A 23,434-nucleotide genomic window follows, 5' to 3' on the forward strand; every position below is an offset into this window, starting at 1 on the left:
GAGTAATTTTAAATAGTTTAAACTTATTTAAAAGTGTGATTGGAATGAGATTATTGTATGTTTGTGATTAGAATAATATGATACTATTACATTATTGGCCTTAAAATAAATTAAAAAATAAGGACATAATAGGCAAACTAAATTTGGTAAAACCAGACACTTTTATAGTAGGTATAGATTATAGATACTAATTAAGCATATGATTTATGTTGCTAAAAATTAAAAATAATTAAAAACAAGCTAAATATAAAGTTATAAGGAAAATTAATCACTGAAATTAGTATATTCCCACATGCAATTGAATTCCTCATCACATCAAACTACACGAAAGTTGGGATCATTAACTATAACATGAAAGGGTGGGTCCCCTTGAAAATTAATCACTCAAATTAGTATTCCCACAATTGAATTCCTCATCGCATCAAACTACCCTTTGACTACACGAAAGTTGGGAGTTGCCAAGCTCTGCAGTTCTTGGCTGACGTTGGATGAGGTAACTTCAACATGAAAGGATGGGTCCCCTTGTAACTCCTCTTGTTCCTCTACTATCTTTTTCAAAGACACAGCCGCTGATTCACTGCAATACTCCAATTGAATTGATTTGAGTGTTGGTATTTCTCCAATTTCTGAAGGGAACTCCTCCAACAACTCCATGTACGAGAGATGAAGTTGCTCAAGGCGTGGCAAGCAGGAGCCCACTAATGTCCAACATTCCATATTCCAACACCGCCACAATCTCAAGTATTTGAGGCTGGGGAATTGGCCTTCAACTATTTCCCAACTGCGTCTTGCAAACTGCCCACATTTCAGTGTGAGCTTCTCAAGAAGTGGTAATGAACCTATCTTTTCCAGAATTTCCTCCAAATGAAAGGTTAGGCCTCCAAGATACAGCTTCTTGAGTGAGTGCGGGAAGCTAATACTCTGCAGATACTCATCATCACTTCCATCATAAATAAGGCACGTCAAGCTTTCCAGCTTACTCAGACATTGAAGATAGCTGAGGCACTTCACTCTCTCCATTACTTTATCCATGTATATTATGCGCAACTTCTGGATATTGGGAATTCTCTTAACAACTTCTTCATTCAAGTTGAAATCAATCACTCCTTTGAGCGTCTCTAGATTCTCCATCATAACATCACTATGCCCGCTCCGAGGATCTGGGAGATACATTCCTACATCTTTGAACTCGACATGCTTAAGCTGATGCATTTTCCAAATTTCTACGGGTGGTTCACCACCCCAACAATAAACAATTAGTGTGTGTAGATTCCAGAGCAGACTAATTGAAGAAGGGATTTGGAACCCCTCACGAAATCCAGCCGAAAGGTACCTCAAGTTCACCATTTGAAACACATTTTCATCTAAATACTCTTTGGAATACTTATATGTATTCAGTGTCCTCAAAAATCTGAAATCTGGCAATTGTGAAAATGTAGAATAACAATGACATATGAAAGAATGAGCACGTGACGATATAGTTTCCATGGCATCCCGGACTGTCATAGCTGAAGTGCTTTTGGGAATAACAATGCGGCGTTGGCTATTTATCCCTCGAGGACAATGTTGCCCTAACACATAATAAAACCTCTGCTTTTCAGCTTTTTTAAATGATAAATCTCTCAGTAAATCATGCATTTTTCAGTACTTTATATTCCCAACTGCCCCCAACCTATGAACTAGAATGAGGTTTCTGTCAACTAGCTCCTTCAAATACCTTTCGGCAACTGTTTCCAAGCTTTTATTGATTATTGGTTTAAGAAAGCCTTCAGAAACCCATAACCTCATGAGTTCTGAGACCCTAATTATCTCATCTTCCCCAAACATCCCCATGTACAAAAAACAAGGCTTTAGATAAGCAGGCAAATGGTCATAGCTCAGTTTCAATACTCTCAAGCAATATTCATCATTCTTAGAATTCACTATTGAGCTTATGTTTTCCTCTATGTGCTCCCAATACTCCAATGTAAGTTCGGACTTTGCCAAAAGACCCCCAATCACAGCAATCGACAAAGGAAGTCCCTTACACTTCCCCACAATTTTCTTTCCGATTTCCTCGAGATGAAGAGGAAAACCCTCATCCCCAAATACAGTTTTGGAGAACAAACTCCAGCTACAAACATCATCTAAGAATCTCATACCAATGGTGTTAGAGTCTGTCAACTTGGCAGCCAAGTTTGACAGCCTAGTTGTTATGATTACTCGACTCCCATTATTGTTATCGGGAAAGAAAACCCCCATCTTGTCCCACACCTCCACACTCCACATATCATCTAGTATTATGAGATACCTCCTACCCCATAAATACTTGCGCAATTTTTCTCCCAATTCGTTCTCATCACTCAAGTCATTCCTCGAATCTCCGCTCACTTGGCGAAGAACTTCTCTAAGTGTTTCTCTAACATTATAAGTTTGAGAAATTGTAGTCCACGCATGAATATCAAAATGTTGCTTAACAAGGGCATGCTCAAATATATGTCGGGCAAGAGTGGTTTTACCAATCCCGCCCATCCCTACAATAGGGATGATTTGGCGGTTGCGGTGCCCTCCAGTGAGCTTATCCAAGAGTTGAAGTAACACGTCATCAAAGCCCATCATCATGCTTTCCTTCACATTGGAAGAGGACGTCAAGGAGCCAGCATGAGTCGAGGAGACCTTTCTCTGCAGCTGAGCTTCAGCTGAAGTCTCCATGGCTTCCTTCTTGATCACATTCATTTCTTCTATCACTTGCTGTAGATCTTCATAGAAGTCGATGCAGCTGACTTCCTCTCCAGAATTCACTTCTTCAGCCGCATGAGCTGCATCTACAACATAGCCTTGGAGAAATTCCTGCAAGAAGGTAATTAATAATTTGAGTTAGAGATTCATTTCTTCAATCACTTGTCGTAGATCTTGATAGAAGTTGATGAAACTGACTTCGTTGGGACTAGATCTACCCAGTTTAATCACGTTCACAATATGTGATTCGATAACATCTTCAACAGCATGTGCTGCATCTGCGATACGCATCTCCAGCGGATCAGCTTCATCTCCATCGGCAACAGGGGACTTATAACTTTCAAGAAATTCCTGCAAAAAGGTAAGAATTTGAGTGAGAGATTCAACTTGTTGTTTGTCGATAGAAACTGGAGGGGAATGGTGATGCTCGATTGTATCAATGATATGCATAAGAGAAACCAAGGCTGCATATGCCGCCATGATCCAAGGAAAAACAGTGTATATTTTTCTGAGAAAGAATTTGATGGAATCTTAGTTTAGGTTCAGCAAAAACAATGTGTAAAATGGGTATATCTCCTCTTCTCAATTATTATCAGAAACATTATGTGTGCAGCTTTTCATCCACCTTTCAGAATCACATTAATGCCAAACAGCTAAGATAAGAGAAGACTTGTCGGTTGACCCTACAGTTTACTAGTCTCTTATCACATTGTGCTAATTATGCTAATTATGAAATAATGGAGCTAAAGAGTAGCAAGCTACAATTGAATTTTTTTTAGATAGGTGATCATTTAGTGTAGCATGCATTATGCTATGCTTAAATGTGCATAATAATAAGATTCAAAATAAAACCTTTTGGAATATGATTTGTCTTCTCGCAGTACACTACTTAAAAAAAAAGGCGGGCAATGTCCAATCCTCATACAGCTGAGAAACATTAAATTACATGTAAATTTAAATAAGAACACTATGGTGTAAACGTATTCCAACCATTCTGAATCAAGTTCAATAAAAATTATTAATATGAAATTTTACACCACCTTAACCTAAATTACCATTTTTGTTGTCCTGCTTACTCATAGCATGAAACTTAGGAAGCTAACACTCACTCAATTTCATTTGATTATCTCATATAATTTGGGAAATATATACTAGTATAAAATTATGATATAGAGCTTCATTCTCAACCTTTTTTTCAATGAAATCCAGCTTGTTTTCTTATTCTCGACTAGGCCCAAGCCCAAGCCCAAGCCCATCCCATGAACATATTTAGAGAAATAAAGGTTATTTTTGCTTTTTGGATCCAACCGAAGAAATAAAGGTTATTATTATCCCTATCAAAGCTATTGAATATTATTGACAGCTCAAAGATACAATCAAGATATGTTGTAGGGTTAAACATATGCAAATTACTTGAAATGAAAAACACCTCAAGAAAATGATGCACTCTAAAAAGGCATAGGTCGCCAACCTCACATCAACTTTTCATGAAATTTCATCAAATAAAAACTTATACAAAAAGACAATCTATTTTAACTCTCAACAAAAAATTAACATATAACTGACAAAAATTGTTGAGATTATTATAGTTGGAACTGTATCCCCAATTTATTTTGATCAAACAAAATTATTTAAAGAACAATTTATATAAATAACATTTCATATACTATGATTATAAATAATGTAAAATAATAATTATGATGTAAAGTGATTTCCCGTCGAATTTCGACCGGTTATAAACTAGTTTCATATAAATTGGTTTTTGGAGATGATCCTCATCGGCCACTCTTTTTAGCGCGCTTTCCTTGCCCTTTCTTGGTGGCCCCTTTAGGCGACGCTTCAACATTTCAAGCTTATTTAGTCGCCTACCATGATCAACCAAGTTAGAATTGCAGTATTTTGGATCCAAACAAATGAAGATCTTATTCTATTTTAGATGGAGTCTACAACCTGATTGAGCATTCTACAAAAACAAGATGGACTATTTAAGTTTCCTCGTCACATTTTAAGACAACTATTTTATAATCCTATTTGCCAAGTAATTTATCCACAAGAACACTATCATTGCAACTTTTTTAATGTTTGGTATAGTAAACATATTTTTCTCATATACTCCCTCCGTCCGCCAAAAGTATTCCACAATTACTATATTTGGCGTCCGCAAAAAGTATTCCACTTTCCTTTTTAAGCCATGGTCCCACCATCCACCTTTATATTTTATCCTTACAAACACTCTTTATTTACAAAAAACCCACCCCAAATTCAATCTCAACCACACATCTCATAAAGTGGTGGGACCCTTTCTCCACTACATCAACATCATCACACATTTTATTAAACTCCGTGCCCGACCAAAGTGGAATACTTTTGGCGGACGGAGGGAGTATCATGCATGCCACTGGTGCTAAATGATAGCAGGCCTATAGAGTTTGAATATGTGGTTGAGTACTTATTAAACAATTAACAACTGTGTGAATGGTGAAAATCCTATCACTTTGTACATTTACTGAACTTAGATTAGGGGTGTAAGTGAGTCGAGCTAGCTCGCGAGCTACTCGGGATCGACTCGAAAATTACTCAAAATCAACTCGGTATAAGCTGAGTCGAACTCGAGCTCGAGCTACTCGACTAGGTATCGAGCCCGAGTTCGAGTTTCATCATACTCGACTCGTTAGGCTCGCGAGCCTAATCGAGCTTTCAAAAAAATTACCATTTTATCCCTACACTATAGCATAATTACTAATATAGCTCATAATATATACAATTTGTTGAAGCATGTATGAGACGAGCTTAAACGAGCTCAAGCTCACCGAGCTTAAACGAGTTCGAGCTCGACTAAGGGGGGTGTATTCGTTGTGGATTTCCACAGACTTTAAAAAGTCCATGGATTTTAAATTCCATGGAATTCACATAGATTCCAGACGACTTTCAAAGAATTCGTGGTTGAATTTCACCCCGATTTTCACTGATTTTCGAAGAATTTGGGGGATAATTCTGGAATTGAAATCCATGATGCCAACGCCCGCTGAGTCCCAGCACCGCTGGAAACCCAGCGAGCGCTGGGAGTAAGTAACTACTAATTGTGATATGGTCCAATCATTGTAAATGTCGCCCATCATTGTATATGTCTTTCCACTACCAGTCTGCAACAAATTATCCAAGATTTGATTATTGTTTCAAACAACCACAACATTCATATCATATGGTCCAATAACAAACTTCCACAATGATACCTACCTGTCCATAAGCAAACATGCAGCTGTTATACCCAGACATGCAATTATCCACCATGGGTAGTCCAGCAACTTTGAATAGCTTTTCCTAAACAATCTCAGCGCACGCTCAAACCCAGCGAGCGCTGGACTTTCTCAACGGGTGCGGAGTTCCGGCGCTCGCTGGCTTCTTAGCCGCAGGCGCTGGAACTCAGCGCTCGCTCAAAACTCTATGGATTTCAATTCTCGTGGTTCTTGGCCGGATTTCGTCGTGTGTATTTTTTGGATGAAATTCATGAAAGTCATTCCGGATTTGAAGTCAATGGAATAACGAATACACCTAGATTTGTATGAATTTTAAAAAGTCTGAAACGAATACACCCAGATTTATATGGACTTTTAAAAGTCTTGAACGAATACACCAAGATTTCTGCAGACTTTTAAAAGTCTGGAACGAATACACCCAGACTTTTAAAATCCATAGAAATCTATTAAACTCCACAACGAATACACCCCCCTAAGATTCAATAATCGAGCCGAACCGAACCTAGTCGAGCTCAAGCTCACCGAGTATGCAATCGAGTCGAGCTCGAGCTCAAAAATCTCAAACTCTTAGCTCTAACCTCAGTGACTCCTCTGGTGGCCACTTAAGCCAGCACTTTCTTCAAGCCTCCTCCTAAGCTGCTCCCAACACTCATCTCCTCAACCTCACAATTTCTGATTTATTCAAAGAAATGGGAATCTAAAATTATGGGTGATGAAATGGATCATTTACACAAAAAACGCTTAGATTTTTTATATGGACTAGCAAGGGGTAACAATAGTCCAAAACTTGAATGAATAAATTGGGCCAAATTCAATTAAAATCGCAGCCCATTTTCTTTTAAAAGTAAATCTGCCAACTAATTAAATAAGGGAGCTCAATGAATTAAATAGAAAACAAAATCGGGTGCAGCCGAATAAAAATAAAACCGGCCCAAATGCTATTGTATACGTCAGCCCAATCAAATAAAAGTAAAAGGAAATTGGGCCAGCTAAATTTAAAAGGAAACGGCCCAAATAGAAGCCCAACACTCAAGCCCCAAATGGAAATTGGATGTATGATTGTTTTGTGGTATTTTGCATGCTGAGTGATTCTTGGCGTAGTTGTGAGTGTTTTTGTTGGCAGTGGCGGATCCAAGATTTTAAAATTGGGGGTGCAAAAAAGAATCTTATAAACATTGGTGGAGCTAGGATTTTTTTGAGGGGCTGAACTTCTACGGGGGTACCGCCCCCGGAATTTTTTTTTGAGGCCTTCAATATATTTTAGACATTTTTTTTTATTAAAATACAAATATAATAGTAATAACTCTACATTCCAAATGCAAAATGTGTACTTGCAACTTTTTTGTTTAATTAAGAATTGAGGTAATTGATTGATTAAATGATGGGCTTGATTAAAAGAATGAAAAAGAACGAGATGATGAGCTCTCTTTTTAGTTGGGCCAATGGAATTTAGGATTTTAAAAACTGAATTTATCTTTTATTTTGGATTAAAACTTTTAATTGGAGGTGCAAAAATTAAATTTAAAATAATTTATATATAAATATTAATACTACTAATTTTTTTTTTTTTTTTTGGGGATGCAGCTGCACCCCCATGTTCCTAGCTGCATCCGCCACTGTTTGTTGGTGTCAAGGATTTCAAATTCATGCTCTACTTATATATGGTAAGTTCACATTTGAGCTAGCAGTTCAAACATCCTATAAAAAGACTAAGGTATCATCAAATTTTTATTAATGTATACTCCCTCCGTCTCACGAATCTTGACATGTTTTCCTTTTTGGATCGTCCCACGAATCTTGAAACATTTCTAAATAAGGTAACATCTCTCTCCTACTTTATTACTTTTATTACTTTCTCTTTCCTACTTTATTACTTCTATTACATTCTCTCCTACTTTATTACTTTTATACTTTATTAACTACACACTTAAAACACTATTGCATTTCTTTCTTCATCTTTCTATCCAATGACTTCACTGCATCATTAAATGAAGAATGCTAAATTATTTGATGATTTTGCATTCTCCAAATCATTTGATGATTTAGCCTTCTCTATTATATTCACAGTTACATCTTGTAATGAAGATTGAAGGGTTTGTATAGATTATTTTATTTTATCAAATTCTGAAAATTGAGGAAATATTAATATACATACATTTGAAATGTTAGCACTTAGACCCATTGAATAGGTCCAATGGGACTAAAGCCACCCAACGGAAAAAGGAGTGGGTTGGATCAGATTGCTTGAGAATAAGCCGTCATATTAGATAGCCCACCCCAAATAGAATTTGATGGGCCAAACTATAGGTGTAATTAGGATTTCAGAAAAATAACTGAAATTGAGTCGATCCAAACTGAAATATTAAAATATGGTTCAATATCTATTATAAAAATGTCATGTTAAATTTTAGAAAATGAGAAAAATTTGTGTATTTACATGCTAATCTATACCTATTATCCCTCATTCCACAAAGATTGTGTGCTTATTACTATTTCCATCCGTCCATAGAGATTGTGTGTTTTCATTTTTTTTAGAAATCTACTTTATACTTTAAACCCCATTCACACTCAATAATCAATATTTACAAAATACCCTCTCTTTACTTTTACGATTTGGTGGGCCCAATACTAAACTTTAACACTAAAATAACATCTATCTACTTTTTCAGTAAAATCCGTGCCCTCCACTCCATCACATACTCTTTGTGGACGGAGGGAGTATAAAAATGTCATGTTTTACAAAATTTCATTTGCCTATTTTGTCCGTATTTTTAAATCTATTTTAAGGGCAACAATATAACATTTAAGCTTATTAGCTCAATCATACATTTGGAAAGTAAGTCCACCTGTATAGATAATGGCAGTCGTTTAACCTTAACTCTGAATCGGAATAACAGTGCAAGTCCCCACAATCCACAAAGCCTACAAGAAATCTATTATCTTAATAGGTTTCCTGAATCTATTATGAGGTTATAGTGAAGTGTTTAACATTCTATGATTCATTTAGCCGGGTTTTCAAAATTTAATGAATGAACAATTCAAAACTAAAATTCTTGAGTTAAGGACACCAATAATATTCTTACTCGATTTTCTTTAATAATTGGATTTATAAATAAAACCAATTAAATCATAATTACTTTTTGTTGCATAATGTACATGCAATTTCATGTCATGCTTAACATATACTCCCTCCGTCCCACGAATCTTGACACGTATTCCTTTTTGGGTCGTCCCACGAATCTTGACACGTTTCTAAATATAGTACTCCCTCCGTCCACAATTTAAAGCCCCACTTTGGTGTGGGCACGGAGACTAAGAAAGCTTAAAAATGTGATATGGAAGGGTAGTTGACTAAAGTGATAAAATAGTTGACTAAAGTGATAAAAGTGTTGTGAGTGGGTCCACTAGTGATAAAGTGTAGTAAATATATAATATAAAAATGATAAATGTGTTTTAAGGTGGGTCCATTAGTGGCAAATGATAGTAAATATAGAAAAATAATGAGAGTAAAAAGGTACAAAAAGCAGAATAGGGCTTTAATTTGTGGACAAAAATTTAAGGGTAAGTAGGGCTTTAAATTGTGGACGGAGGAAGTAACAATTATTATCTTTTCTCTCCTACTTTATCACCTTCTCTCTTATACTTTATCACTTTATTACATTCTCTCTCTCATACTTTATCACATTTTCTCTCCTAATTTATCACTTTTAAACTTTATTACCTGCACACTTAAAACACTAATCTACAATTCCTTAATTCTCGTGCCAAAACTAAACGTGTCAAGAATCGTGGGACGGAGAGAGTAATAAATAATTACTTAAAATATGCACATAATACTAATATAATATTATTATGTAAATTATTATTTAGAATAATTAATTAAACTAATGATAGTTCAATTAATACAATGAGTAGTCCAAAACTTGAATGAATAAATAGGGTCAAATTCAATTAAAATCACAGCTCATTTTCTCTTAAAAGTAAATCTGCCAATTAATTAAATAAGGGAGCCCAAGCCCAATACACTCAGCCCAATGTATTAAATTGAAAAGAAAATCGGGCCCAGCCAAATAAAAAAGCCAGCCCAAATACTATATGTACGCCAGCCCAATCAAATAAAAGGAAACGGCCCAAATAGAAGCCCAACAGCCCAACCCTCAAGCCCCAAATGGAATTGTTTGCGTTTGTAGATGCTTGTTTGGTGGTATTTTGCATGCTGAGTGATTCTTCGCTTAGTTGTGAGTATTTTTGTTGGTGTCAAGGATTTCAAATTCATGCTATACTTATCACCATCTGCTTTTTTAATCCTGAATTCAAGTACCTATTGCCTGATCATGTAAATTCAAGTCATGTTTTCTAAGATATATTGCATCGAAAATTATTAAGTTTGAAATTTGAGATTGTTTTATATGGTAAGTTCGCATTTGAGCTTGCAAGTACTATTATACTATGCTTTTTTTTTTTTTTTTGATCGGGCAAAGTCATGTTAGATGTTAGTAATTAGTTCCCCATCCACTCCAAGAACAGTGAGGACCCGGTGGCCAGTGGGCTAAGCCCCCTGGTTACTATTATACTATGCTACTGTAGTTTATTGCCATGATAGATTTATTTTCTGCTTTAACCACAAAAAAAGGCCTGCACGATAATAAATGCCTTGGCTATTTACGACCTGCACATAATCATATGATGATATTCTTCACATTTGATCTAATATTTACCATTTTTCTTTTCTATTCATGAATCATGGGAACTATTGTTTCTGGTAGTCATTTATGTACCAACAGATCAATATGTTAAATTGTGTGTCTCCATTGTGTGCAGGGTTTTGATGTTAGGCTGGTCGATGTGAATAGGACGTGTAAAGTTACAAAGGTAATATAGCCTCCTCATTTACGATTCAGTAGCCATTTTTTTTAACAATTATGACTGATAAACGAGACAGGGTGGACAAGTTATCAAATACACTGCAATGTTAGCTTGTGGGAACTACAATGGTGTTATTGGTTTTGCTAAAGCAAAGGCTCCTGCAGTTCCGCTTGCTCTTCAAAAGGTATCAGAACTATACATGCATTCAAATCCATACTGTCATGCTTCTTTATGCTGCACGTGTGTAAATTCGGCTTGAAAACTAGACATGCTTATATACTATTGTCTGAGAATGTGCAGTCAACTCTAAAAGGTATTATGCCACTAGATTGTCTGTTCAAATAATTAAGAAAACTTTTCAATATTTATAGAAACTCATCGCGGCATCTGTTATTTATAGTTTAATATGTTAATGGCCTATTGCCACAGGCATATGAGAAGTGCTTTCAGAATCTGCACTATGTAGAGAGGCATGAGGATCATACAATTGCACATGCAATTCAGACATCGTATAAAAAGACTAAGGTATCGTCAAATTTCTAGTTGTATATCTTTGTTGATGGTTGAAATTGATAGAAAGCTGTTTTTCTTCTTTGGGGTTTTGGCCTGAAATTTTTAAGTACTTGTAGATATATGAAACTGGCTCCAGAAATATGTTCTTTCATTTCCAACTTTGTCCTGATGGAAATACTCTTGTAGGTTGTCGGTTCAAGGAATCCCCTGTCACGACCGGCCCTAATTAAGGATAATTAAGCCGGGGAAACCGTGACTAATGGAGGGAGATTAGAAGCGGGGTAGAAAGGGGAATAATCAAACAAGGAAGGATCGCATTTCATCATTGTTAACAAAAGGGATATTTATAATATAACGGAGGTTTAGTCGTAGAGACTCAAATAACTAGTAAGTTCGGATAACTCCGACTTAGCCAAAATAACATAAAACTTCTGAGTACGCAGCGGAATAAGGTTCTGATTACATGTATGAAGACATGTATCCCTAGAGTTCATTAATACATAATAAGACAAAAGAGTCCCGCTCGTCACTTCATCACCATCGGTAGCTGCTCAACCTGCACATTTAGAAATATATGCAGGGCTGAGTACAAAAGTACTCAGTGGGCACGTATGCCTAAGTATAAAAATACATGCTTCAAAACTGTAAATTGTCATGCCATCATAAACAGTACAGCAAGGGAGTTTTTCGCTAAAAAGGCCCAAGCTTACTAAGTTCATTTGTGATTCTTAATGTTCGACTGCAGTCTAAGTTATCTTGTAATCTATCATATCTGAAACTGTGTGCCGGAGAGGTGGCCACCTCTCACGGTCACTTGACCGGCCAACCCGCTAGATGACTCACGGTCACTGGTGTACACTAGCCCTGGCAGGATAGCTATCAACTGCTCAAGACCCGAATTCGATTGCATCATTGGCAAAGCCAAAGCAGATAGATATCATACTAAAATTTAAACATCTTATGGCAAGACAATACTTGAAATAACTTTAACTCAAAGATTTTGTCATGAAATAACTTGCTTGAACGTAACATTTAAACTCATTTGATATATATATGAAACTGAAATTAACAGTTAGATCATCTCATGCATTCATTCGTATAAGAGGCCTACGACACGCAGGGGATCTCTATATACGTATAGTAAAAGTAATGCCCACCTGATAGCAAAGCTTTGCTACAGATTAGTGACTCCTTGACGAGCTCTTATTCTTGCGCTCAACCTTTAATTCGAGAAAATAACGTAAGACTTTAAATCGAGGAAAAATTCTCAATTAAATGAGAATGCGTAATTTAACTATGCATGAATCTCATATGCATGAACTATTATTCTGAGATAATAATTAGGTAATTTCTATTGTTAATCCAGGCTATCGGATTTAAACAAAAGCTAAGTCTCGTCTCATGCAGCCGGATAATTAACAAAAATTAATCCGTTCTCTTCGGGGTGTTCTAATCTGTCAATTAAATAAACCCCGCTCCTTGTAGTCAATAGAAAATAAATAAATACTTCAGCTTATTCGCTTTATAACCTCATTATTAATCGGACTTAATAAATAGGAACAAGTAATGTTATAAGATTAAATAATTAAAAGGCTCAACATAAGGTAGCCTAATAATTAATTAAGTAGAAGTGGCTTGAATAATTAACATGAGAGGCCCAATTGAAATAATTCATCGGCTCGAGTAATTAAATAAATCTTGGCCCAATAAATAAATAATTTGATTAGCTGGGCTCAATTAAATAAATCAAACGAGGCTCAACGAAGATAATATAACAGCCCAATTAAAATAAAATAGATGAGCTTTAATTTAAATAAATTCGGCCCAAAAAAATAATGTATTAGAGGCCCAAACTTTAATTAAAATCGGCCCATCATCAATTAAATATGTAAGGCAATTCAATTAATAAATTTGCAGCCCATTTCGAAAATTTAAAAGGCCAGCTTCTTTAAAAATAATAAGCCCAAACCAAGCACCAATTAAGTAAACCCCTCTTCTTCATTAACAGAACTCACGCACACACACCTCTCTCACACACACACGCACGGCGGCTCACACACACACACACAGAGCAGCACCGATCTCTCTCTTTCTCCCAAACTCACGGCCGCCGAGGCCCATCTCCGGCGAAGAGCGCCGTCTCCGATCACCCTCACCGTCACCTTCTTCCCTCTCTCCGTCCGTTCACAGATCGCCCGACGACAGCCGAAGAAGTGGACTGCTGCCGCTGCAACTGGAAGTCCGACGTGATTCGCCGCGCCGCTGCACCCGTAGCGGCGTCCGCTGGTCGTCAGGTCGCCGACTGCTGCTGTTTCGCCGGAGTCGCTGCCTGAAGTTGTTGCTGCTCGTCCGGTGGTCAGCGGTCATCTGCTCTGGTCTGCTTCGGATGCCGATGCGTCAATCCCGACACCGTCCTCTTTCCTCTCCGTAGTGTCCAAGAACGAGCCCTGAAATCGGGAAGGTCGCCGCTGCTACTTCCGGCGAACAGTCAGGGTCTCGTTCGTCCTCCTGCGTCGGCTCTTCTTCCCAATCCGCTGAAGGAAAGCAGAAGCTCTAATCTCCTTGCTGTCGAAAGTCTGCCGCCTCCGTCGATTTCCCCGAGCCCCGACGCCGCTGCTGTAACTCAGATTCCGACAAGGCAGCTCGCCGTCGTCTTCCTTGAGCTCGACTAAACAGGGCAGTCGCCCTCCGTCCGATTTCAAGTCTCTCACTCACACAGGTTTAAGGTGTTCTAAACGAAAATCCATTAGTTTGGTTTCTAGTGTTATTCCAGTTGGTGCAGCCCATAAATCATCTTGTTTCTTATTTGATTATGCAAGAGATTAAACTAAACATGTAGTTGTTTCTATATCATAGAAATTCTTACTGACTTCGTGATTGCTAAGCCCCTTATGCATATATATACTCATTATATACTTAGTATTCATTAACTGATCATGCTTGTTGGATGAAATGCTAATGGATTGAATAGGGGAGCTTAGTATATACCTGTGGATCCTTGTGTTTGGGTGGCTGCTGTGTGATTGAATCAGTGGATAGATACACTCTAAAGTTTGGCAGATGAGCAATGAATGGAGTTCCTCCTTCACGTGGGTTATTAGTGCAGGGGAATTGAGAAGTGAAATGGAAGAGAGTTGCTGCTTATATGTTTATTTGAAGGAGTGCATTAATGGCTATACTTGAGTAGTCTACTAAAATGGCTGATTTTGTTCCCACACGCATGCCTTTCCTTTTCTTTTCTTGATGTAGTAGGTAGGAAGTTTGGTTTGTTTTCTTGATGTAGTAGGTAGGAAATAGGGATGTAGTGAATAATAAGTTGTAAAGTTGTGATGTGATGAATAAAATAAATCATTCTCTGTTGGTAATTCTATATATGTTATTAATCTCGGGTCTTGCTAAAAATACAAAATACTCTAAAAATTCTCATATTTTGATTGCTGACTTCTCATCCATTAACATCGTGACTTGTAGAATAAATCTAAATTAAATCTGTAGATTTAATTCACTTCACAAGCTGAAATAAATCCACGACTCGAGTGATAAAGGTAAATACATAGAAATGATATTTCTATTGCAAGTAAAAAAAAATAACTTGACTTTACTAAGTCAGTTATAAATCTAAAATTATAAATTATTGACTGGCTCAATAGTTTGATTGCGATCATAACATGCAATTGCATTAAATTCAAATATCTAGGCTAACTTAACAGGAAATTAATCACTGGATTAAAAATAACTGAGGATGCAATAATTTAAATATCGCATTTACTAATCTTAATCATAAAATAAAATAGCGGGCTACTACATCCCCACAACACTGTGAAGGCTCTCTTCAAGGCATTAAATGCGGTAAATGGGAGGAATTATATTATATACATTTATCTACATTGATACTATTATATTTCACCATTGTTTATCCTTTTCTATTCCTCTTTCTTTTGCTCGCAGATTGAAACTCCCAAAGATGTTCAGGAAAAGTTTGGCCGAACTGTGGTTGAATCATATCTATTGTGATAGGTATGATCTTGATCTTTTCCTTGAGTTTCTCTATTTTTGTGGGGAGGTGGTATGTGAGTGGTGAAGATATTTGAATGCACTTAAGATATGATACCTAAGGGAGTTCACAAAGAAAAAAGGATAAGTTAACTTTCATGTCCTACTTCATTGGACTTGGGGTAATTGCGCCTATATACACGAACATTTAGTGAATTATGGTTTTCCACATGAACTAAATATTCCGCCTCCAAATACACGAACTTTTAATTGTTCCGATTTTTCACACGGCTATCAATTTTCGGCGATCGTGGCTAGTTAAAGTGACAAATTAATATCATCGTGACAAGCTGAAGTAGCGTATAGAAATCCAAGTACCTCGTCTAGCACATCAATTGTTTAAACCATGTAGGCATTTAAGGCATCCGCCTCAACATTAATTTGGGTGCAATTGATAATCGTGTGAAAAATCAGAACAATTGAAAGTTCATGTGTTTGGAGGCAGATTTTTTTGTTTATGTGCAAAACTAGAATTGATTGAAAGTTTGTGTATTTAGGCCCAACTAACCCATTGAACTTTGCAGTTGCTTAAATTTTAATTACTTGCACAATTTTCATCAAATTTGCCTTTTGAATTGAATAACATGGAGTAGTTTTTTGAGATAATTGAATAACACGGGTCTAGCAGATTTTTGTTGTCTCATATGAGTACTACTCTTGTTCAATCTCAGGTTTACAAAGAAACAAACGACGTAGTGCCGGTGGCAAACATATGCTGAAAGGAGAACCACTTAATTTGCTTTTCTTTTTGAAATGTGGAATCAAAATTGCTGAAATTGAGGAGCATAATCAATAAAATGCTTTTAGTTTTGCATAGTGAACTATTCATACCAAAATCATTTTTCTTGATGCAGTTGCATATTTTAGTTGATTATGGTTTTAGGCTTATGCTCTTTCTCTGTCTCTCATGAATTGTGTTGAGGATAGGAAATAACGTTGATATAGGCACTTAATTTGTAAGATTTAGATTCCATTCCACAGCTTCACTTGGTGTAGTTTTGTACCAGCTCTTTTAAATATGTATTTTTTCTTCAAATTATAAACTTTTAGAGTCTTCTTATCCATTCTTTGCGTGCAGAAAATAAATTAAAGTGGAGTATGAATGATATATAGACATTTCTCTTTTATAGAGAGGAACAACGACGTCAATAAAAATAAATAACATTTCAACTGAATTATTTCAACTTAGATAAATAAAAAACTTGATGCCATATTTGGATTCTAGCGAAAAAAGACAAGAGACAGTCTTGTTTCTTGTGTACCATCGGTGGCACAGTGCCATCTGGTTTTCTACAACCTTTTTTTTTAAATGTAAACGGGTCCGGGTTTAAACCTGAATTTGCTAAATGAATCATGATTTGCGTGGGCATGACCCGGTGGCACCATGCCACCGGTGGTACATAAGTATTTGTGAAAAGACAATGGATATGTGGAATGCATTTGTAAGTGATTAACAATGAAAACCACACATTAATCTTGTCTATTTAGTTATGTATTTAAATAAAGAACACACTAATCTTTTGTCTGTTGGTAACTTCACTTTCTTCGGTCGTGTTCTTGAAAATACTACTGCTTTATTGGTTTTGATAAGAAGGACACCATTTTCACAAATAAAATACTATACACAAACTACATTTGCACAAGATAAATAATCGATTGCACTGCTTTGCTTTGCTCTGCTTGCTCTTGTTTTTAGCCTTTAGGTGAGTTGGATGTTACAATATGATAATTAGATATTGTAGTTCCCGCGTCATATTATTTATAGCCTATGCATTTTCGGCACAGAGATTAAGGAGAATAAAATTAAGATAAAGATGTGTGTGTCACACGTGTTTAGTATTGTGTTTAAGAAATTTTTTATTGTTCTTAATTTTACCAAGAAAAAAGAATTTTTTTTCCTTTCACTTTACTTTTTATTTATATTTTCATATTATTTAATTATTGTATTTTCGAAAATATGACTCAACTAGAAACACCTCTAGATTGACTTGCAATAGAACAAGGACATCCTAGCAGTGATAAGCTAACCCAATGTCGTCTCTCAAGGAAGATCTTTAAGGGCTTTTAATTATGTCACAAGAAAGCTGTAAACTTAAGATTATTAAACTAAAACATTGAAAGTAAATTAACACGAATTAAACTTAACTAGGCAAAAAGGAATTTTTAACTAATACTTGTAATTTAAACTTAACTAAAAACTTAATCTTAAAATTATCTAGGCGTGAAACTATTAAACCCTAGGCAAGAATTAAATGAACTTAAAGTAAAGAATTAACTAGGCAATTTAAATTTAAATAAATTTAATTAAAACTTCTAATCTAATCTAACTAGGCAGAAACTAAATTGCATAATTTCAATTGCAGAATTTAAAGGAAACGCAGGTAAAAGCAAATAAATAAACTTGATTAAAGAAATACCGTAAATCGTCTCGAGAAGTAATCTGTCACGTAATTACAACTCTAAACGGGAACTAATCTAAAACATGAATTAAAAGAATTATACTAAACTAACTAAGAACAATAATCGAAACTAACACTAGAAAAGCAATAAACCTAAGCTTTAGCTAACTTGGCGGAAACTAGAGATTAGGGCAAAGGATTTATCTAACTACACGCCTGGAGGCAGAAGTATTTTACAATGAAAACTAAACCTTATTTATAGACCTCAAATTTCCCTAGATCACTATGAAAGTTGCCATGCAAAGCTGGACTCTTAAAGGAAATAGAATCGTGTAATACTTAGGTAAGTCCAGCTGGCGTACTCAGCAAGTAATCTCCACTCTGGCGGAAATCGCGGCTCTGGCATCCTTCTCCTCCGCTCTGGCTGTTGAGTCAGAGCTAACTTTCTCCTCTGCTCTGACTCTCGGTTTCTCTGCCCTGACTTCGCTGCTCTGGGCTTTGATTTCTCTGGCGAGTGCATCTGCTCTGCAGCGCGGGGCTTCGCTTCTCTGACGCGCCAGAGTATGCACAAAAACGTAATTCTTAACCCAAACTTCTCCAACATTTGCACTCTTCATCTCGAAATCCTAAATCTCCTGCAAAGCATAAAATACACCATAAAACGCACCAATTTCCAGAAGATTATTTTAAAATAATGCTCATGCAAACCCTTAAAAATAAAACAATTAAGCATAAATCAAAATACAACATGGCAATTATATGAAATTTAAAGGAATCCGCACACACTGAAATTTAAAGGAATTAAAAAAATAAAAAAAATAAACTGAAAATTTTCATTTCATTATGGCGCTAGTTTTTGGCTGCCACTATCTTCAAAACCAACAAAAAGAAATCTGCCAATCTCTAAAATTTCATTCAAACAACTTAAAATTTTCAAATTTCCCACAATTTATATGTTTGAAGAGTGATAACATTGTGTGCTTTGTCACGTGTATATGCCTATTGTTTTATGAAGAATGTTGATATTTAGTTTCTTTTTCCCAAAATACTTGATTGTCATTTAATCAACTAGGTCACTCATACAAGAAAAAAGTTTTCCATAAAAATCACAAAATGAGTGTTAAAACGAGACAAAGTTAGAAATATCCCTAAATCTTATGGATGAAGATCAAGTCAGCGAGCACTAAACATAGGTGATTGCTGAAATCGAGGGACGTGCAACTTTTATACATTGAGTAATTTTAAATAGTTTAAACTTATTTAAAAGTGTGATTGGAATGAGATTATTGTATGTTTGTGATTAGAATAATATGATACTATTACATTATTGGCCTTAAAACAGATTAAAAAATAAGGACATACATAGGAAAACTAAATTTGGTAAAACCAGACACTTTTATAGTAGGTATAGATTATAGATACTAATTAAACATATGATTTATGTTGCTAAAAATTAAAAATAATTAAAAACAAGCTAAATATAAAGTTATAAGGAAAATTAATCACTGAAATTAGTATATTCCCACATGCAATTGAATTCCTCATCACATCAAACTACACGAAAGTTGGGATCAATTAACTATAACATGAAAGGGTGGGTCCCCTTGTAATTCCTCTTGTTCCTCTACTATCTTTTTCAAAGACACAACCATTGATTCACTGCATTTGTACAATTGAATTGATTTGAGTGTTGCTATTTCTCCAATTTCTGAAGGGAACTCCTCCAACGAATCCATGTCCTCTAGATGAAGTTGCTCAAGGCGTGGCAAGCAGAAGCCCTCTAATGTCCAACATTCCATATTCCAACACCGCCACAATCTCAAGTATTTGAGGCTGGGGAATTGGCCTTCAACTATTTCCCAACTGCCTGTTGCAAACTGCCCCGTGAACAGATGGAGCTTCTCAAGAAGTGGTAATGAACCTATCTTTTCCAGAATTTCCTCCAAATGGAACTTTCCGCATACAAGACGCAGGTTCTTGAGTGAGCGCGGGAAGCCAATACTCTGCAGATACTCATCATCACTTCCATCATCAATAATGCACGTCAAGCTTTCCAGCTTACTCAGATAGCTGAGGCACTTCACTCTCTCCATTACTTTATGCCTGTAACTTATATATAGTTTCTTGATATTGGGAATTCTCTTAACCACTTCTTCATTCAAGTTGAAATCAATCACTCCTTTGAGCGTCTCTAGATTCTCCATGAAAACATCACTATGCCCACTCGGAGGATCTGGGAGATACATTCCTCCTAAACTTACGATCTCCAAATGCTTAAGCTGATGCATTTTCCAAATTTCTACTGGTGCAGTCATAGGTTCACCCCAACAAAAAACAATTAGTGTGTGTAGATTCCAGAGCAGACTAATTGAAGAAGGGATTTGGAACCCCTCACGAAATCTAGCTGAAAGGTACCTCAAGTTCACCAATTGAAACACATTTTCTTCTAAATGCTTTCTGGAATCCTTATCTGTAGTCAATGTCCTCAAAAATCTGAAATCTAGCAATTCTGGAACCGTATCAGCATGACATAAGAAAGAACGAGCACGTGACGACATAGTTTCCATGGCATCCCGGACTGTCATAGCTGAAGTGCTTCTGGGAATAACAATGCGGCGTTGGCTATTTATCCCTCGAGGACAATGTTGCCCTAACACATAATAAAACCTCTGCTTTTCAGCTTCTTGAAATGATAGATCTCTCACTAAATCATGCATTTTGCAGTACTTTATATTCCCAACTGCCCCCAACTTATGAACTAGAATGAGGTTTCTATCGACTAGCTCCTTCAGATACTCTTTGGCAATTATTTTCGAGCTTTTATTGATTATTGGTTTGAGAAAGCCTTCAGAAACCCATAGCCTCATGAGTTCTGCAACCGTAATTTCCTCATCTTCCCCAAACACTCCCATGTACAAAAAACAAGGCTTCAGATAGGCAGGCAAATGGTCATAGCTCAGTTTCAATACTCTCAAGCAATATTCATCATTCTCAGAATTCACTATTGAGCTTATGTTTTCCGCTATGTGCTCCCAATATTCCGGTGTAAGTTCGGACTTTGCCAAAAGACCCCCAATCACAGCAATCGACAAAGGAAGTCCCTTACACTTCCCCACAATTTTCTTTCCGATTTCCTCGAGATGAAGAGGAAAACCCTCATCCCCAAATACAGTTTTGGAGAACAAACTCCAGCTACAAACATCATCTAAAAATCTCATACCAATGCTGTTGGAGTTTGTCAACTCAGTAGCCAAGTTTGAGAGCCTAGTTGTTACGACTATTCGACTCCCATCATTCTTAACAGGAAAGAAAACCATCATCTTTTCCCACACCTCTAAACTCCACATATCATCCAATATTATGAGATACTTGCTCCTAGACAGTAAATACTTTCGTAATTTCACTCCTAAATCTTCCTCACTCAGATCACTCCTCAAATCTCCACTCACTTGGTGAAGAACTTGTCTAAGTGTTTCTCTAACATTATAAGTTTGAGAAATTGTAGTCCATGCACGAATATCAAAATGCTCCTTAACAAGGGCATGCTCAAATATATGTCGGGCAAGAGTGGTCTTACCAATCCCGCCCATCCCTGTGATTGGGATGATTTGGCGGTTACGGTTCCCTCCAGTGAGCCGATCCAAGAGTTGAAGTTGCACGTCATCAAAGCCCACCATCATGCTTTCCTTCACATTGGAAGAGGATGTCAAGGAGCCAGCATGAGTCGAGGAGACCTTTCTCTGCAGCTGAGCTTCAGCTGCAATCTCCATGGCTTCCTTCTTAATCACATTCATTTCTTCAATCACTTTCTGTAGATCTTGATAGAAGTCGATGCAACTGACTTCCTCTCTAGAATTCACTGCTTCAGCCGCATGAGCTGCATCTACAACATAGCCTTGGAGAAATATCTGCAAGAAGGTAATTAATAATTTGAGTTAGAGATTCATTTCTTCAATCACTTGTTGTAGATCTTGATAGAAGTTGATGAAACTGACTTCATTGGGACAAGATCTACCCAGTTTAATCACATCCAGAATATGTGATTCGATAACATCTTCAGCCTTATAAGCTGCATCTGCGATACGCATCTCCAGCGGATCAGCTTCATCTCCGTCAGCAACAGGGGACTTATAACCTTCAAGAAATTCCTGCAAAGAGGTAACAATTCGAGTGAGAGATTCAACTTGTTGTTTGTCGATAGAAACTGGAGGGGAATGGTGATGCTCGATCGTATCGATGATATGCATAAGAGAAACCAAGGCTGCATATGCCGCCATGATCCGAGGAAAAACAGTGTATATTTTTCTGAGAATTTCGGACAAGAATTTGATGGAATCTGAGTTTAGCTTCAGCAAAAACAATGTGTAAAATGGCTATATCTCCTCAATTATTATCACAAACAATGTGTCCTTGGCGTCATTTAACTATTCGCTGATTCAAGTCTTTAAAAATAAGAATATATGAGTAGATCGAGTAGGTGAGCGATGTTGATTTCTATGTTCTAATTCACGCATCCAAGAATAAACTATGATTAATGATGCTCAACTTGGTTGGTAGCAACATCCAAGTCGTCAAGTTGGTATAAAATATGGACTTTTGAAAAAAAAAAAATTGCAAGTTGGGAAAGTTGTCATATTCCATTTGTTTTGTTTGAATCTAATTGATATTTTGATTTTTTTTTTAAATGCTGCAGTACAACTCAGGATCCGCCGAAACATATTGAAACAAGCTCAATGTTGTACCAGGAAGAGAGCAGTTATTTAAGCATGACAAAAAATGCGACATATTTCTCAAAGGGATATTGGCATCAAAATACATGAACTTTGAGCCAATTCTCGTTTTTCCCACCAGCTTTCAAAGTTGTAAAATAATACACCAACTTTGAGATTTGTTGGAAATTGCACCTTTCCATGTTTTGAATATTTAAAATTAACCCCCTTCAAATGACTATTTATAGATTTACCCCAAATACCATGGATATATTTTGTTAAACCCACGCACGCCAAAAATGGTATCAGAGCGGGTTTTTATTGAGAAATTATATTATATTTAATTTATTTTATGATTAACCTATGTGGGAGGAGACTCCATAAAATTTTATATGGATCCGGACGAGTGTCCGAGATGTCTTGTATACAGGATTTCTCTCCAATCTTTGGAGAGAGAAAACGGTCGCCTACTAGGTGAGTTACAAGTGTATTGTCGAACCCTAGCGGTTCACATTAACGAAGACGAAGAGACTGTTCGTGAGATCATCACGTACATCAGGGGATATCTTGATGCCCTACTGGAGATTGCCGAGGCCAGATCGGCAAACCGACGAGCCAGAGACAACCTCCATCAACAATATCATACTTGATGGAACCAAAGGACAAGGCGGGAGTAGCTTATCCAAGCTACCACAAGATCGAGCCAAGCTCTTCCGACAACGTCAACTTGCGGGAGATTCAAAAAACGGTGGAATATTATGGCGTCAAGCTGTATGAACTACCGATGGAAATGAGCAAAATATTACTCAAACAGGAAGAAATTCTAAACCTCTTGTGTGATATCAAGAAGAAGGTGGAGGACATCGAACGGCGAAAACCATGTTCCGGGAAAATTCGGAATAAATGGTCCAAAGACCCG

General features: G+C 36.6%; 2 protein-coding genes and 1 long non-coding RNA gene across 5 annotated transcripts; 1 reads left to right on the top strand and 2 right to left on the bottom strand.

Annotated features, from left to right (window-relative positions):
- Nucleotides 1–247: 247 nt before the first annotated feature.
- LOC131016868 (putative late blight resistance protein homolog R1C-3) lies at nt 248–3,348 on the bottom strand. Its single transcript, XM_057945647.1, has 2 exons — nt 2,917–3,348; nt 248–2,829 (listed from the first exon to the last, which is right to left on the bottom strand). The coding sequence occupies exons 1-2, from the start codon at nt 3,196–3,198 to the stop codon at nt 1,642–1,644; spliced, it is 1,470 nt and encodes a 489-aa protein (XP_057801630.1). The 5' UTR covers nt 3,199–3,348; the 3' UTR covers nt 248–1,641.
- A 7,196-nt stretch (nt 3,349–10,544) lies between these two features.
- LOC131017065 (uncharacterized) lies at nt 10,545–11,368 on the top strand. Its single transcript, XR_009099381.1, has 3 exons — nt 10,545–10,847; nt 10,918–11,025; nt 11,271–11,368. It is a non-coding gene; the product is annotated as an uncharacterized LOC131017065 (long non-coding RNA).
- A 7,919-nt stretch (nt 11,369–19,287) lies between these two features.
- LOC131016825 (putative late blight resistance protein homolog R1C-3) lies at nt 19,288–22,309 on the bottom strand. 3 transcript variants are annotated; one of them, XM_057945584.1, is made up of 2 exons: nt 21,822–22,309; nt 19,288–21,755 (listed from the first exon to the last, which is right to left on the bottom strand). In XM_057945584.1, exon 2 carries the CDS (start codon nt 21,598–21,600, stop codon nt 19,378–19,380), a length of 2,223 nt encoding a protein of 740 aa, XP_057801567.1. In that variant the 5' UTR covers nt 21,601–21,755; nt 21,822–22,309; the 3' UTR covers nt 19,288–19,377. The 3 variants fall into 3 exon arrangements, with proteins under 3 accessions (XP_057801567.1, XP_057801565.1, XP_057801566.1); XM_057945582.1 differs by having other exon boundaries at nt 19,288–21,714; nt 21,802–22,309; XM_057945583.1 differs by having other exon boundaries at nt 19,288–21,714; nt 21,822–21,955.
- Nucleotides 22,310–23,434: the final 1,125 nt, after the last annotated feature.

The sequence above is a fragment of the Salvia miltiorrhiza genome, chromosome 3 (assembly GCF_028751815.1).
Source record: "Salvia miltiorrhiza cultivar Shanhuang (shh) chromosome 3, IMPLAD_Smil_shh, whole genome shotgun sequence".
Lineage (NCBI taxonomy): Eukaryota > Viridiplantae > Streptophyta > Magnoliopsida > Lamiales > Lamiaceae > Salvia > Salvia miltiorrhiza.

Coding starts and splice junctions, on each gene's coding strand:
- LOC131016825 (XM_057945582.1), bottom strand. CDS start 22,083: ATGGCGGCATATGCAGCCTTGGTTTCTCTTATGCATATCATCGATACG. Junction 21,715..21,801: donor GTAGATCTTGTCCCAATGAA/GTCAGTTTCATC, acceptor ACCTTCTTGCAG/ATATTTCTCCAAGGCTATGT.
- LOC131016868 (XM_057945647.1), bottom strand. CDS start 3,198: ATGGCGGCATATGCAGCCTTGGTTTCTCTTATGCATATCATTGATACA. Junction 2,830..2,916: donor GTAGATCTAGTCCCAACGAA/GTCAGTTTCATC, acceptor ACCTTCTTGCAG/GAATTTCTCCAAGGCTATGT.